Here is a 17,909-nt window from a genome sequence, read left to right as displayed (position 1 = left end):
AGATAGATAGATAGATAGATAGATAGATAGATAGATAGAGTGAGTGAGTACGGAAAGTATTCAGACCCCATTTTTCACACTTTGTTTCATTGCAGCCATTTGGTAAATAAAAAAAAATCATTTTTTTTCTCATTAATGTACACTCTGCACCCCATCTTGACTGAAAAAAAAAGAAATTTAGTAATTTTTGAAAATTTAATAAAAAAGAGAAACTGAAATATCACATGGTCATAAGTATTCAGACCCTTTGCTCATACACTCATTTAATTCACATGCTGTCCATTTGCTTGTGATCCTCCTTGAGATGGTTCTACGCCTTCATCGGATTCCACCTGTGTTTAATTAAACCGATAGGACTTGATTTGTAAAGGCACACACCTGTTTATATAGGACCTCACAGCTCACAGTGCATGTCAGACCAAATGAGAATCATGAGGTCAAAGGAACTGGCCAAGGAGCCCAGAGACAGAATTGTGGTAAGGCACAAATCTGGCCAAGGTTACAACAGAATTTCCGCAGTACTCAAGGTTCCTAAGGGCACAGTGGCCTCCATAATCCTTAAATGAAAGAAGTTTGGGACCACCAGAAGTCTTCCTAGACCTGTTCGTCCAGCCAAACTGAGCAATCATGGGAGAAGAGCCTTGGTGAGACAGGTAAAGAAGAACCCCAAGATCATTGTGGCTGAGTTCAAGAGACGCAGTAGGGAGATGGGAGAAAGTTCCGCAAAGTCAAGTATCACTGCAGCCCTCCACCAGTCTGTCCTTTATGGCAGAATGGCCCGACGGAAGCCTCTCCTCAGTGCAAAACATATGAATGACCACATAGAGTTTGCTAAAAAAAAAAAACAGATGATTAAACCTTGCATGTTTGTATTTTTTTTTTTGCTTTTTCAGATGAATATATATATGATTTTAAAATATTTTCTCATAATAAAAAATATTTGCCTTTGAAGAAAAAACAAAAACAAAAAACAAACACATGAAGGACTCCCAGACTATGAGAAATAAGATTCTCTGGTGTATGAGATGAAGATAGACCTTTTTGGTGATAATTCTAAGCGGTATGTGTGGAGAAAACCAGGCACTGCTCATCACCTGGCAATACAATCCCAACAATGAAACATGGTGGTGGCAGCATCATGCTATGGGGGTGTTTTTCAGCTGCAGGGACAGGACGACTGGTTGTCATTGGAGGAAACATGAATACGACCAAGTACAGAGATATCCTGGATGAAAACCTCTTCCAGAGTGCTCTGGAGCTCAGACTTGGCCGAAGGTTCACCTTCCAACAAGACAATGACCCTAAGCACACAGCTAAAATAACAAAGGAGTGGCTTCAGAACAACTCTGTGACCATTCTTCACTGGCCTAACCAGAGCTCTGAGCTAAACCCAATTGAGCATCTCTGGAGAGACCTGAAAATGGCTGTCCACCAACGTTCACCATCCAACCTGACAGAACTGGAGAGGATCTGCACGGAAGAATGGCAGATGATCCCCAAATCCAGGTGTGAAAAACTTGTTGCATCATTCTTGCTTCTACTCAATACTGAGCAAAGGGTGTTAATATTTATGATCATGTGATATTTCAGTTTTTCTTTTTTAATAAATTTGCAAAAATTACTACATTTTTGTTTTTTTTTTCAGTCAAGATGGGGTGCAGAGCGTACATTAATGAGAAAAAAATTGAACATTTTTGAATTAACCAAAAGCTGCAATGAAACAAAGAGTGAAAAATTTAAAGGCGTATTAATATTTTCCGTACCCACTGTAGATAGATATGTAATAGATAGATAGCATGATAGATATGTAATAAATAGATAGATGTGTGATAGATATGTAATAGATAGTGTGATGCAGTGGCCCCTGTTACAGGTAGGGGGCGCTGCATGGTCTCCTCAGAATACGCACGGAGGCCCTCACATGTAACACCAGTCACTGCCTCACAATATGTAACAGATATGTAAAAGATAGATACGAACTAGCTATGTACTAGATATGTAATAGATAAATATGTGATAGACAGATAGATAAATATGTAATAGATATGAGATAGATAGATAGATAGATAGATAGATAGATAGGTGACAGATATGTACTAGATAGATAGATATGGGATAGATAGATAGATAGATAGATAGATAGATAGATAGATAGATAGATAGATAGATAGATAGATAGATGGCAGATATGTAATAGACATGTACTAGATATGTAATAGATATGTAATAGATAAATATGGGATAGATAGATAGACAGATAGATAGATACATAGATAGATATGTGATAGATGGATAGACAGATAGATAGATAGATAGATAGATAGATAGATAGATAGTGTTACGGAACCCCCCAGCACCCAGAATATGTTGTGCAGTTCTATGTATGTATAATAGGTTCCATGTGAGATGCATGTCCCTAATGCATCAGCCCACAGGCTGCGCCCCTGGGGAGAGGGGACAAGATATCCCCCTTCTGACCTCCCCCACCTTTGTAATTCCCACAGTAAATATCGGCAGGCTCCTGCCACCTGCGGCTATTGTAATATATGTCTGGCCTGACGCTTTTCAATTGGCCCGCCCTCTGTATCTGTGTGATATAATCTGTGTCCTGTGAGTAAAGTGTTGACACACTGGAAATACGTGGAGAAGCAGTGATCTTTTATATGCGTCCATGTAACCAAGCAATTCCAGCCAGCGTCCTTCATTCAGACTCCAGCCAAAGCAGAGTGGACCTCCTGAAACATGGGGTGGTACTGAAAGAGGTACTCCAGCACGGTAGACCCCGTTACACTGGTGGCAGACAGCGGGATGTGATACCCCGTCTACAGGAGGAAAGGAATGAATGGAAAACAACTACCAGAAGTTAAAGAGGACTACATTAAGAGATCTGGTGGAAGCCCGAGGGTTAATCGAAAGCAACAAAACAAAAGCGGATTTGATATCAGCCATCATGGAACACGACAGTGCAGCGCCCCCCAATGTGAACGTGGAGGAGACTGAAATCCGGAGGGAGGTAAAGAATAGACTGGCGTTCTATGGCCCAAACCCTGCAGTAGAGATCATACGAGAGGTGATGGCTGATGTGCGTACTGATCTGAAGGAAAAGATGGCCGAGCGGACCAGGATAGAGCTAGCCAAGATGGAGTTGGCAGAGCAGACCAAAGTGGAGCTGGCCAAGATGGAGAGTCAGCGAGCAGGGGGAGCTCTGGCCTCTGCCCAGGTACCTTCAACAGTAAGCTACAAAAAGATCCAGTATAATGCCTTACAACAGTTGGGGGAGCCAGAGGAAGACATTGATGGCGTTTTTAGGGACAGCGGGGTATTACAGGAAATTCGTTCCCAATTACAGCAGCGTAGCCAAGCCCCTCACTGATCTGACCCGTAAGAACCAACCCCGTCAGGTAACCTGGACCCCAGAGTGTGAGGAAGCCTTCCGCCAGCTAAAGGACGCCCTCACCAATATCCCTGTATTGGCCGCACCCGATCCAAATAAACGTTTCCTTGTTCGCACAGACGCTTCTATGTTTGGAATGGGGGCAGTACTGAGCCAAGTCGGGCCGGACGGCCAAGAACACCCGGTAGCTTACCTGAGTCGGAAACTACTGCCCCGTGAAGTAAGCTATGCGGCCATCGAGAAGGAGAGCCTGGCGGTGGTATGGGCACTCAAAAAGTTGCAACCATATTTGTATGGATGACAGTTTTCCCTCCTAACGGACCATAATCCCCTAGTCTGGCTTAATCGGGTCTCCGGAGACAACGCCAGATTACTGCGGTGGAGTTTAGCCCTACAACCTCTGGACTTCACCATCCACTACAGACCCGGCAAACAAAACGGTAACGCCGATGGACTAAGTCGACAAACGGAACTTGTACCAACCCCATCAACTTCGGTCATCCCAAAACCGATCAGGCTGCGCCCCTGGGGAGAGGGGACAAGATATCCCCCTTCTGACCTCCCCCACCTTTGTAATTCCCACAGTAAATATCGTCAGGCTCCGACCACCTGCGGCTATTGTAATATATGTCTGGCCTGACGCTTTTCAATTGGCCCGCCCTCTGTATCTGTGTGATATATTCTGTGTCCTGTGAGTAAAGTGTTGACACACTGGAAATACGTGGAGAAGTAGTGATCTTTTATATGCGCCCATGTAACCAAGCAATTCCAGCCAGCGTCCTTCATTCAGACTCCAGCAAAAGCAGAGTGGACCTCCTGAAACACAGGGTGGTACTGAAAGCGGTACTCCAGCACGGTAGACGCCGTTACAGATAGATAGATAGATAGATAGATAGATAGATAGATAGATATGTAATAGATAGACAAATATGAGATAGATAGTTAGATAGATAGATGACAGATATGCAATAGATAGATAGACTACATAATGTAGTAAATGTGCCATATTTTGCCCTAAAATGTATGTGCACTAGTAAAAGCCTGGTTCTCTCAGTCTTGTTCAAAGAGACTGTCTTCACTTTCAGCAGGAGGGTCATTGGCAGTTAATATGGAACAAATAGGAAGCGATATGCAAGTGGCTACCTTTGGGCGACTAAAGTATCACTTTTTAGCAGTGTGCAGAAGTGCTGGAGCAAGGAAAAAGAGAATGTGTTAATGAGGCACTCTTTATTGTTCCTTGCACAACTCTGGCTGGTACTGTTTTGGGTGTATTGTGACTGATAAGACAATGATGTGGCTAGTATTTGGAACAAAAGTTCAGAATAAAAAAAAAATCTAGAATGACAACAAAAAATCTCCCACAAAACATTTCTTAAAAGTTGGTTTTCTTACGTTATACAACACTTTTACAAACAAGAGAGAATCACCCTTAGGCCCTGCACTAGGCAATCTGTTAATTTTTTCGGATACTTTTAGAAATAATCTTACCTGTTGTTTTTCCGGATTTTGGAGGACCTAGAACTGCAATTCTTACTGGCACTGATGGTTGTGGTTTTGGCTGACGTATAAACGTAATGGGATTCTTCATGAAAATATCTCTGTTTTCCTTTGTTGAGAAGAAATAAATGTATTGCCGGTAGATCAACGGATAGCCAGGATTTTCTTGGTTTCTAAATGGTTTAATTACATCTCCTTGGCTCAGCTAAACAGTTTAAGGAAGGAAATGGTAGAAATGTTAAACTATATATCAAATAGATATTATATCCAACTTCAATTATCTTATGCCAGTGATGGGGTCAGTAGTCTGCAATCTGTCTGCATCCCAGGATCAGGAAGGGCTGGTGACAAGAGTCAGATTCAGCCTATATTTATGGTGGCTGCACTCATATATACTGGTGTATGGTTGTAGCCACCATATGTCAACATTTGGGGGTGTCTGACACTGTAAAAATGTTTTATAGTTCAAAATAACATACAGAGGAATACTCAACCCCACGGATCCAGCGCAGACCGCTACAGACATCTGGACTGGCTCCAGAAGCGATGACTGCACTGTCCGGATGTCACAACGGTCAATGAATCGTGTGACTGGCTGCAGTGGTCAGGTGAATAGGACAGTGCGTTCTGGGATGTTTGTGATGATACGACCTACTTCATCCAGCGATATCTAGATGGCCCTGTCATTGCTTCTGGTGCCTGTGCAGGCCTACAGAGAGGAGGTGACTGCAAGTGGGTATGCCTTTGTTATCAAGAAAAGATCCATGCCTTAGGACAAAATGTGATCGACGTCGAACAACCCCTTTAAAGTAAAGAACTAGAACAGGAAGACAAATAGAAATGACCTAATAAGTTTGATGTTATTTTCTCTCTTTTTTCTGCTAGCTATCATTTGCTGCATCAAAGGCTAACAAGTACAGAAAACAGCAAATGTGTATAAAGAAACCACTTTGAGATGGCGGTCTACGGGATAGGTTGTAGCTTTGAATGATGATGTAGTATTTTAAATGTATACGGAGAGGAACATGCAGTATTGTCTCCAATTACACTCTCTATTGAATAGTAGGATAAGCAAATTGTGAGTTCCAAGATGTAACTTTTAATAGACAATGTTAAAATAATGATAATTCATGCACAATAAAATTACCCAAATTACGCAGGCAAAAAAACCCCACAAATATATAATATGTCACAGATATACCGTACACTGACAGTGGTCAGCTAACCATAAACAGTCGACAGTTATTATAGGACCCAAAGTTTGCTGTCTAGTATACCATAAGTGACCTAAAGGGGAAGAGGGTGTAGATAGATAAATGGAACTGTCGATTCCAGACGGAAGGAGTCCTTTTATGTCAGTCACCATTGCAAATACTAGTCTGTCCAGAAGAGCGGGACTTAGAGGAAACCCCTATTGAGCCCTCGCAACACTGAATATCGTCGAATAACGCCCAAAGACTACACAGCTTTCCCTAAGAAGACATTGCCCTACACTCAAAGCTCTCTTCCATTCAGGATCATCAGGCGATGGCAGTGCATGTATCAGAATATGAGAATATACAGTAAAAGAGCTATGATACCAGCATCACATCAGTGGACCTAACTTTCAACAGAATAGTTAATCAATGTGAGGAGAGTGTTAAATAAATGTTGTTGGGAAGTCTACGCCAATCAGGAAGCTCACGGAGATTCTGTCATGATGAGCTTAACCCATTGTACCTACAGTGCTATTTTCTCACACGATGCCATGGACCTAGACACAACCACACGCGACCACAAGCACGCTGCGTATGAGGACCGGAGTGTGTGGAATGCAGAGCCCTACTTTCGGTGTGGAGACACGGCCATCAAGACTCGTCATCTTTGTGATGTGTACAGTCATGCCCCCTTTCATGCAGCACTCATGTTACCCATGATGACGTAGCTTAATGCCGCCCAATGCAGGCACATAGAGACCGTTCATTCGCTTGTAGAAAGTGGGTGTGTAACACCCAACGAGGATGTGGATCGCATCACCCTGTGACATCATGTGATGCAGGCCCCAGTGACCTCCCAGCAAATATCCATTGGATACCACATGATTGAGTCCGTGGGTATGTGCTTACCTGCCCTGTACAGTCGTATTCCACGTATCGGTATCACTCCCACTAATCAACTTGACGTTGGTATATAAACGCATATCCCCTCGCCCATATTGATTACATGACTATACACAAAAATGAGTGTAACCATAGGATCATTGACCGGTACTACACCTGCTCATGTAATGTGGGACTTATAATATACACCAATAATAAAGAATAACCTTTATGTCAATGTGTATATACTCGTGTACTAACTCATATAAGGCACATAATATCAGTGTGACAAAAGGTCACTTATGGCATACTATACACAAACTTTGGGTCCTTTTTAATATATGGACTGTTTATGGTTGGTTGACCACTGTCAGTATATATCTGTCTAGATAAATTAATATGTGACGGCATCTGTCACGTCTTTTTTACATCACTGTGGTTTAGGCATTTATGGTTTTTTTGCTTGTTTAATATGGGCTTTTTTATTGTGTATGAATTATCCTAGTTTTTGAAAAGGAGAAAAAAAAATGAAACTCTGATATTGTTTTTCTGGGTTTTGGTTTTTACAGTATTCATTGCATGTCACAAATGACCTACAGTAAATCAAAACACGTGAGCACTGCTTATAGTGGTGTGCAGGTAGGTTCCCAAACCGTGTACATGTGATTATAAAGAACCTGGCACTCAACTTGAGTTTTGAGATTTTTATTCTGTAGTACGATCAGAAAACGTTTCGGCCTGGTGTGGCCTTCGTCAGTTACTACAAATTTATAAGCAAAATAAACTGTTACAATCGTCTGTAGTTACATATGTGAATGAACACACTTAAGATTAAAGTAAAATACAAAGGAAGCAAAATACGAGTAAACAAAGTATATACAATGAATCATACGGTCATAATGGATAGCTAGCTGCAAATTTGATACAACTGAAGGAGCCAACAGTACCACCCAGAGCCCCCTAACGTGGGTGAATGAAGTGGAGTGAGTTGAAAAATTTGTGCGTACCGTACAATGGAGTAACTGAGTATCCACTCAGTAGATCTGTGGTTTCTATAGTTAATCTATGTTGTGGAGGAAAAAGAAAGTCGCTGTATTGAGCAGTAAAACATAGCAACAGTGGTGCAATTGTGCACATGGTGTATAGTTGCCTAGAAAATAAGCGTTACCTGTATTATGCTTTAAGGAGCAGGCATAGAGCACGGCTGTGTGCTGTGAATGAGATAGATTGTACTGGTAAGAATAAGAGCCCGATTTGGCGTAGTGGTGGCTGGAGGTGGTGGGGGTAGGTTACCTGAAGTAGTGCGGGTCCTGACGCGGTGTCCACCGCTGTCTGCAAGATGCCCGAATGTGAAAGTACCCATGCGGCATTCCTTTAGTGTGTGACGGCCGGACCGGAAATGACGTACCGGAAGTGGCCGTGTATTACTGTCTTGACTGACAGGGTTGTGTCAGCCAATCAGTGGACGCTGTCGTTAAGGAGGCGGGACAACTAGATTTGTGTATCGTTGCTTAGTTACCGCTAAGAGAGCGCTACAGAGTTGTGGTAAAGAACGTGAGACATTGACCGCGCTGGTGGAGGAGGAGGGTGATACGTGCTCAATCCACTGTGCCCCGCAGAGAGAGGGAAGGCTCCCGGAGTTTCAATATAGTCGGTTCTAGGGAGACAGATAGACATTGTTAGTAATGCTGAAATCAAAATTAACATAATGCAAATTATTTTATAGTAGCAATAAGATACACATGATCAGTAAGAAACATCTGGTCAGAAAATATATGAGTGAAGGGGGTTTATACCCTGTGGCAGAAAAAAACATCAAACCTTATATGAAAGTGAGGTCATAATCTCTATTGAGACCTCTGGGATGTAGGGTGTCCAGGGTATGGATCCAAAAAGATTCCCTCTGTTTGAGGGAGGCCAATCTGTCACCTCCGCATCTGGGTATTGGGATCTGTTCAATTACGTGAAACATTAATTGTGAGATGTTATGACCTTTAGATATAAAGTGATGTGGGATAGGTAGAAGATTGTTGCCACACCTGATCGTGGATTTATGTTTAGAGATACGCTCCCGGATAGACCGGGTCGCCTCTCCCACATACAGCATACCGCATGGACATTTAATGACGTATATTACGTATGATGATTCACAGGTGAAATAGCCCTTAATTGGGAAAGACCTCCCAGAATGTGGATGGTGGAGAGCATTGCCCCTTAAAACGTTGCTGCACTGGGCGCAGTGGAGGCATGGGAAGGTCCCTGCTCTAGGGTTTTGCAGAAACCTCTGTGTGGGTAGTCTTCTGTCAGATCCTAGATCGGCTCTAACCAATGAGTCTCTAAGATTGCGGGGTCTCCTGAAACAAGGGAGGAATGGTTCCCTAAATTCAGGGATGTTGGGATGGGCAGTTCTGAGCAAATGCCAATGTTGGCGTATGTTTCTATGGAGTAAGTAAGCGAATGGGTGAAAGGTATGGACGAAAGGAATGCGATTTCGGTTTTGTGGTTTTGGACTGGTGTGGTGGTTGATTGATTGGGATTCTCGAAGGATTGAGTCTGGGTAGCCCCTTGCTTGAAATTTAGCCTTCATTTCAGATACTCTATGTGTTCGTAGCTCTATGTCCGAGACCAATCTTAGAGACTCATTGGTTAGAGCCGATCTAGGATCTGACAGAAGACTACCCACACAGAGGTTTCTGCAAAACCCTAGAGCAGGGACCTTCCCATGCCTCCACTGCGCCCAGTGCAGCAACGTTTTAAGGGGCAATGCTCTCCACCATCCACATTCTGGGAGGTCTTTCCCAATTAAGGGCTATTTCACCTGTGAATCATCATACGTAATATACGTCATTAAATGTCCATGCGGTATGCTGTATGTGGGAGAGGCGACCCGGTCTATCCGGGAGCGTATCTCTAAACATAAATCCACGATCAGGTGTGGCAACAAACTTCTACCTATCCCACATCACTTTATATCTAAAGGTCATAACATCTCACAATTAATGTTTCAAGTAATTGAACAGATCCCAATACCCAGACGCGGAGGTGACAGATTGGCCTCCCTCAAACAGAGGGAATCTTTTTGGATCCATACCCTGGACACCCTACATCCCAGAGGTCTCAATAGAGATTATGACCTCACTTTCATATAAGGTTTGATGTTTTTTTCTGCCACAGGGTATAAACCCCCTTCGCTCATATATTTACTGACCAGATGTTTCTTACTGATCATGTGTATCTTATTGCTACTATAAAATAATTTGCATTATGTTAATTTTGATTTCAGCATTACTAACAATGTCTATCTGTCTCCCTAGAACCGACTATATTGAAACTCCGGGAGCCTTCCCTCTCTCTGCGGGGCACAGTGGATTGAGCACGTATCACCCTCCTCCTCCACCAGCGCGGTCAATGTCTCACGTTCTTTACCACAACTCTGTAGCGCTCTCTTAGCGGTAACTAAGCAACGATACACAAATCTAGTTGTCCCGCCTCCTTAACGACAGCGTCCACTGATTGGCTGACACAACCCTGTCAGTCAAGACAGTAATACACGGCCACTTCCGGTACGTCATTTCCGGTCCGGCCGTCACACACTAAAGGAATGCCGCATGGGTACTTTCACATTCGGGCATCTTGCAGACAGCGGTGGACACCGCGTCAGGACCCGCACTACTTCAGGTAACCTACCCCCACCACCTCCAGCCACCACTACGCCAAATCGGGCTCTTATTCTTACCAGTACAATCTATCTCATTCACAGCACACAGCCGTGCTCTATGCCTGCTCCTTAAAGCATAATACAGGTAACGCTTATTTTCTAGGCAACTATACACCATGTGCACAATTGCACCACTGTTGCTATGTTTTACTGCTCAATACAGCGACCTTCTTTTTCCTCCACAACATAGATTAACTATAGAAACCACAGATCTACTGAGTGGATACTCAGTTACTCCATTGTACGGTACGCACAAATTTTTCAACTCACTCCACTTCATTCACCCACGTTAGGGGGCTCTGGGTGGTACTGTTGGCTCCTTCAGTTGTATCAAATTTGCAGCTAGCTATCCATTATGACCGTATGATTCATTGTATATACTTTGTTTACTCGTATTTTGCTTCCTTTGTATTTTACTTTAATCTTAAGTGTGTTCATTCACATATGTAACTACAGACGATTGTAACAGTTTATTTTGCTTATAAATTTGTAGTAACTGACGAAGGCCACACCAGGCCGAAACGTTTTCTGATCGTACTACAGAATAAAAATCTCAAAACTCAAGTTGAGTGCCAGGTTCTTTATAATCACAAATGACCTACAGACATGAGTGGTGATGGTTGATGATGATGAATACATTTTCAGCAGTTTGTAACAAAAAATAAAAAAATGTGGTTTGTGTTGCCATTTTCTCAGACCTGCAACAAGTTTATTCTATCAGTAGAGCTGCGTGGGGGCTGTTTTTATGTGGCAAGCAAGCAGATAGGTTTTTTTATATACTATTTTTGGTTATTGCCTTTTTAGGGGGGTATAGTGACTGAAAAAACACAAGTCTTGCATTTTGATTTTATTTCTACTTACTGCGTTTACTGTGTCGGTTAATTTTATATATATGTTACAAACTTTTAGATACTGCAATACCAAATACATACCACTTTTTTAGTTTTCTAATTTCTTTATTTTTAATGGAGTAAAAGGGGCATGATTTAAATTTTTATGTTTTTTAAATCTTTTACTTTAATTTTAGCTCCATTAATATAGTCAAAATGCAGGTCTCCTATTAAGCTTGGCTGGTAGTTGAGCTTGACAGGATTACTAAAATGGCAGTGATGGGGTCTTCAGCAGGTCCCTGGCAACTCATTGGTGCTCCTCTATCGCAGCGCAGGGGGCTGATGGGAGACGGTGTACGCAATCAGCGATTGACAGCTGAATGTAAATGGTTAACAGCAGCAATGGAAATACAGCTCTGGACGCTGTTGTTAGAGGAGACATCGGCTATGTAATATAGCTGGCATTTATGTCATGTGCAGGGAGCTCAGCTCCTGATCGCCCACTGATGTACAGGAAAGCCATTCTGCGCTAAGGGGGCTATACATAATATATCGTGATCCTGAAAGCTTGTCACAGGTAGTCACAGTTGGTTTTGGAGAGTTTTCACTGTAATACATGCATAGATTTAGCATACAATACCTTTACTGGGTCCCATCGTCCAAAGATACTGGGATGTTTATATGATACATGAAGCATTTTGTTGGCAAGGGATAGGCTCACTGGGTAACATTTTTCAAAGAGGCTAGCCCGATTTTCCACAATATGCTTCAGCTTCTTAAACAACTGGAAACGTACAATATGTGGTTTTCGATTTGCATTAATTGATATACAAGGTATCATTAGGCTTTGAAGTTCTTCCTAAAAATGAAAATGTATTAAATGTTACTGTAACACATTATTAGTGAGTCACGTACATCTAAAATATTAAAAAACCTCCATTATTTTACCAAAATAACATGTGAACATGATTATTTTAAGCAACCATATGGATAATTATTAATGTTTTCTTTGTACAGCGATCCGGTATTTTCTCTGCTCATACAGATAAGAATAACAACTAGATGGGCATTTCCTGAAGGAAATACATGGTGCTTGAACAGCGATGCCAGCTTTACAGCAGCACTTTTCACACACGGGACCAGGGGGGCACTTACTTTTCCACACCCGTGACCGAGGGGGGCACTTACTTTTTCACATCCGGGACCGGGGGGGCACTTACTTTTCCACACCCGGGACCGGGGGGCACTTACTTTTGCACACCTGGGGTGCACTTACTTTTGCACACCAGGGACGCACTTACTTTTGCACACCCGGGGCGCACTTACGTTTGCACACCGGGGGCGCACTTACTTTTGCACACCGAGGGTGCAATTACTTTTGCACACACGGGGCCGGGGGCGCACTTACTTTTGCGCACACGGGGCCGGGGGCGCACTTTTGCACACATGGGTCAGGGGCGCACTTACTTTTCACACACGGGGCCGGGGGGGGCACTTACTTTTCACACACGGGGCCGGGGGGGCATTTACTTTTCACACACGGGGCCTGGGGCACTTACTTTTCACACGCGGGGCTGGGGGGGCATTTACTTTTCACACGCGGGGCCGGGGGGCACTTACTTTTCACACACGGGGCCTGGGGCACTTACTTTTCACACACGGGGCCGGGGGGGCACTTACTTTTCACACATGGGGCCGGGGGGGCACTTACTTTTCACACACGGGGCCGGGGGGCACTTACTTTTCACACATGGGATCGGGGGGCACTTACTTTTCACACACGGGGCCGGGGGGCACTTACTTTTCACACATGGGGCCGGGGGGGCACTTACTTTTCACACATGGGCCGGGGGGCACTTTCTTTTCACACACTTCACTTTCACTTTATTCTGATGTTTGACTTTGATAAATGATCATGCCCTAAAATGGACACCGTACATTTGCATAGCTGCCATCTTTGGAAGGTCAAGTTGGGGGTAATGGAAAGTTCACCATTATTTCCTATGGGAAATTTTTTTTTTAAAATGCGATTTAAAAAAAAACTACATATAAGTCATAGCACACCTGTCCCCACCGAGGGCTTCGAAACGCCGCCTGAACGGGGTCTCTGCGCCGAGCGGTTCGGGCCGCATTAATTGCGGAAAACGCGGAGAAGAATAATAAAATATAAGAAATCGGATTACAATATGTTGCTTGAACCTAGGAGGTTCAAGCACCATAATTAATGAACTTCATATTGTGTTACATTGTGTAACTATAGTATGTTAAAGGGTTGCAGTTGTACGCAGGCCATGGAGCCTAAGGGGCACAAATGGTCCCTTTTGTCTGATATGAGAAGACCCATGGTAATTAGGGCCCTAGTTGGAGATTTTATATTGGGACTCAATTGTGAGGGTGAGTGAGAAGCTAGGTGCACAACAATGGGAATAGGGAGGGGGAGCCCAAACACTAGTAAAGTGGGAAGTGGAGGACCCTAGGCAGATCTGACAACACCCTGTCTGCCCTTAGGTCTCTAAATAGATTCCACACCTATTGCCAAGCAGGAACCTAATCCCTGATTACCACTAGCGATAGGCCCTGGATAGTGAGGGGACGGGGTCACACTTGTCAGCCCCCACTAAAACTAAAGACAAAGCAGGAAGACAAATGAGGGAATACACTTAGCTTGAGATGACACAAGAGAGTTCACTCCAGCAATCCTCCGAGAGGCTGTCATTAATGTTAGAGGGGACAATACACGGTATTAAGAAATGGGGCATGTGAAATTTTGATCAGGGTCATTTGGCTTTCTTCTGGCGACTCGACCATGAAGCCCATTTTTCTTCAAGTGCCTCCTTATTGAGCATCTTGAAACAGCCAAACCGCTAGTTTTCAGAGAGTCCTGTATTTCAGCTGATGTTATTTGTGGGTTTTTCTTTGCATCCTGAACAATTTTCCTGCCATTTGCCACAGTTCAGAGGTGAGGATGTTACCTTTAGTAGCCAGTCAAAACCATTTGTGACTTCTGTGCATGTTATCATGATCACGTAAAATGGAAGGTAGCATCAGTGGCAGGCACTGTATGGGGAACATGTAAAATGCAATAAAAGGAGGGTATATTTAGCATGCCCACAACTGTTATTGGGAATGTGTGGGACCAAAACTGGAAGGCAAACAGAGTTGTGGGATCTTATTAGGAGCCTCTTTTCCTGATAAGCTTTGTAGCAGGGAAAACTGAACTCTTTGATTCAGTCCAAGTACTTTCTGTCTTGGTCAACTATTTGCTCTATTGGGTCCTTAAAACACTATCAATTAATGGTACAGTGTTAAACATACGAGGTCATTATGGGTTTTTGTTAATGTTTCAAGAACAAGTCTCCATCTTGTCTCATTCAAACATCTGTTATACACATCAGTTTTTTTCTTGGACATCTCACAGACCCATACAGTTTCATGAGCCACACACGCACACATCAGTTTTAAAAATGGATCCATGACACTCAGAGCTCATCCTATTCTCATCTGTTTTGAGAATCAGACGTGGATTCTGAATTCTGCTGATAGATCCATTTCTGCACTCCTATAAGAGCACTGTTGCACTTACATTAGAAAGAAATGCTGAGTCCTAAACTATATGCTGAATGTACATCAGAGAGCCCAAGAAATAACCATTAATAAAAGTCTCTACCTTTACTGACTGGAGAGATTCAGAATCTGTCTCACACTTTTCTCCAATTTCAGTTTTCATTCTTTCAATTACATCCTCTTCTTGTTCTTCCTCTTCCTGTTCCTCCTCATCTTCCTCTGGAAACTCTTCGGCAAGGATCAGTTCAATGTTGTCAACTTCGTCCTCTTCTTCCACCTCCTCCTCCTCATCATCGCTCCCTCCAGCGTCCTTGTGGCCCTACTCAAGGACACAAGTTATTGGACTTCTCCCTTACAAGGCCCAATGGAAACGAGATGTTCACACTGCACTAAGTTCTTAGAACTACTCTTTGAAATAAACTTTGGAAAGTCAAGTGAATTGATCCTTGCAGAATACAAATACGTAGGTTCTAACAATAAACATTGATATAGTGATGGTATTAAAGATCTCACCGTTTTCTCTTCATTTATTTTTTGCTCAGCTAAAAGTTCAGCTCGTCTTTTGGCAATCTGTTCATCCTGCAATAATTCAGTTATAATAGCTTTGTTAATCTATTTTCAGCTGTGAACATCATGTTAGCATCAGAGTAATAGGTCACAGATGAGCTACATTTTTTACTACAAGCAATTTACATAACAGCAAGATGCAATTTATTGAGAATGCTAAATATAAAGTCACACAGTATCAAAGTTATAGCACTGTCGTTCACTATAGAAGTCAGTGGGATCCAAATTCATGGCTATATAAACCCCTCCTTGTCTATAGTGATGAACTAAAATACAGTCAATTTTGCCTTATAAAAATATATTTACATACCCTCATCTTCATCTTAATATCTCTAAGTCTCTGTTTTCGCTCTTCCTTTTTCCTTCGTCGTTCTTGCCACTTAGCTAAACGAGAGGGCAGTAGCCGGTCACAAATGTCACTTTCGTCTGCTTCTAGAAAGACAGCGATGTCTGGGAACAAGCCCCGATCACCCATATATTGGACTTCCTCAACTGTGCTAGGGAAGCCATCCAGGACAAAGCCAGCTGAACTGTAAAAGAAACAGATAGGACTAGAATATGGCTCCTTATGCTTTTGTAAAATTCCAGATATTACGGCAGCAGCCAGTGCCGGAATTTCAAACTTCATCAATTTGGGTAAACCAAGTTAAGAGTTTTACTGTAATAACAAATTGCAATATGCATATTTAAAGACGCACTCCTATCAAAGTTTTTATCCTCTTAATATATTTCAATCAAATTATACAGCACGTGTACTTACAATTGCTCATTTTGCCCTTCTACCCAGTTATTCTTCTATTTTCTCTGCTTTATGTAGAAACATGAAGTCTCTTTTCCCTGCATTTATCCTCTTCAACTCCTGACCCAGCAGCTCTGGCCCCCCTCCCCTGCCAGAGACTTTTGCAGTGACTGATGACTCATACAGGGAAAACTGACCTCCTGTTTCTACACAGAGCTTAGGAGTCATCAGCTAGTCAGTTTTCAATCATGTGATGTCAGACCTAATGGAAAAGTGAATAATTAGCTGAGTAAAAAAAGGGCAAAATGAGCAATTGTAACAACTGCTATATGATGACTTCAAAATATTAAGAGGATAAAACTTTTAATGTGAGTGCTTCTTTAATCTTTGCGCAATTTACTGAAAACATAGTAGACACCATAGGGCAGATTTATTCTTCTTCTTGTACCTGGTTTCAAGCTTGAGATGCGTCTCTTTTTTGGTGCATTTTTGTTCCTGATGTTTATTATTACTTTGCACCAAAAAGAACACGTTTGTACCATGCTTAAAACTATGATATCTAAACTTAGAAACCAGGCATGTAAAAGAACATTAAGGTTTCTTAGGTTTACATTGTAAAAGATACTTCTGTCTCACACATTGAGCATAGTGAGCCAGATAGTCTGAAGAGCGGTGATATCACTCAAAAGAGGAGCGGAATGGCGCTGGATACTGGAGACGACGGTGATAGAAGAGTATGCTAATACACTAACACTATAGTTCATATACATATCTACTGTATTGATTTAAGGAAAAAAGCTCATGGTGCACATTTTTTGGCCCAAAATATTTTAATAAATACATGTAGCCCAATTCATAACTTGCGATTTATTGAAGTCATAGTTACATAGTGTGACGAAGTCACTGGTAACGTGCTGGAGGGTGGATATGTTTCACTATGCCTAATAGCGTCAGTGATAAAATAAAACCCAGCACACTAAGTGTTGTGAGGGGTTACGTTATTTGCATATTGGGCTGGCTTTTATGTGGACATCCATAGAGTGGGTGGGAGGATGTTCACCTTATCTCCACCCCAGGGTGTGGTCTGGCGCTTAAGTAGCTGGCCTCCAAAGGCAGTAGGGTTCAGTGTCTGGACAGGATCACTGCAGAGAAGTGGTTTGTGTTTATGCTAAAACCTGAACCGTGTGTGCTCTGCTAGTAGAGAGAGGGAGGAACCCTGGACTCAGAAGGACTGTGCTTTCTGCTACCGTTTAGTTTTGTCTTCCTGTCTTGCCCAGAAGGCTGTATTTGTTTTACTACACCTTGGTTTATGCTGCCCATAATAAACCAAAGGAAGTTCTTAAAGCCACAGTGTTCCCATGTCTACCTCAGTGTACAGTCGAGTGAGACGATCTACCACAATAGTTATATAGTTACATGGGTCCATAATGTTCAACTTTTCTCCATGAATTATACATTTTTTCATTAAATTAACTATAACCCGCAATGTTATGTGTCACTTTTCCTTTTTCTCTTGGTGTAT

General features: G+C 42.5%; 1 protein-coding gene across 1 annotated transcript in view; it reads right to left on the bottom strand.

Moving 5' to 3' along the window:
• AK9 (adenylate kinase 9) overlaps nucleotides 1–17,909 on the bottom strand; it is a 166,724-nt gene that overhangs the window by 37,792 nt on the left and 111,023 nt on the right. The window contains exons 26-30 of the mRNA XM_077289565.1: nucleotides 15,959–16,178; nucleotides 15,595–15,660; nucleotides 15,185–15,400; nucleotides 12,158–12,376; nucleotides 4,883–5,096 (exon numbers count right to left, since the gene is read on the bottom strand). Of these exons, the coding sequence (XP_077145680.1) occupies nucleotides 4,883–5,096; nucleotides 12,158–12,376; nucleotides 15,185–15,400; nucleotides 15,595–15,660; nucleotides 15,959–16,178 (935 nt within the window). The remainder of the gene's footprint in view (nucleotides 1–4,882; nucleotides 5,097–12,157; nucleotides 12,377–15,184; nucleotides 15,401–15,594; nucleotides 15,661–15,958; nucleotides 16,179–17,909) is intronic.

The sequence above is a fragment of the Ranitomeya variabilis genome, chromosome 2 (genome assembly GCF_051348905.1).
Source record: "Ranitomeya variabilis isolate aRanVar5 chromosome 2, aRanVar5.hap1, whole genome shotgun sequence".
In the NCBI taxonomy this organism is placed as follows: domain Eukaryota; kingdom Metazoa; phylum Chordata; class Amphibia; order Anura; family Dendrobatidae; genus Ranitomeya; species Ranitomeya variabilis.
The sequence above is the reverse complement of the archived record's forward strand: the minus strand, read 5'-3'. Positions and strand labels throughout refer to the sequence as shown.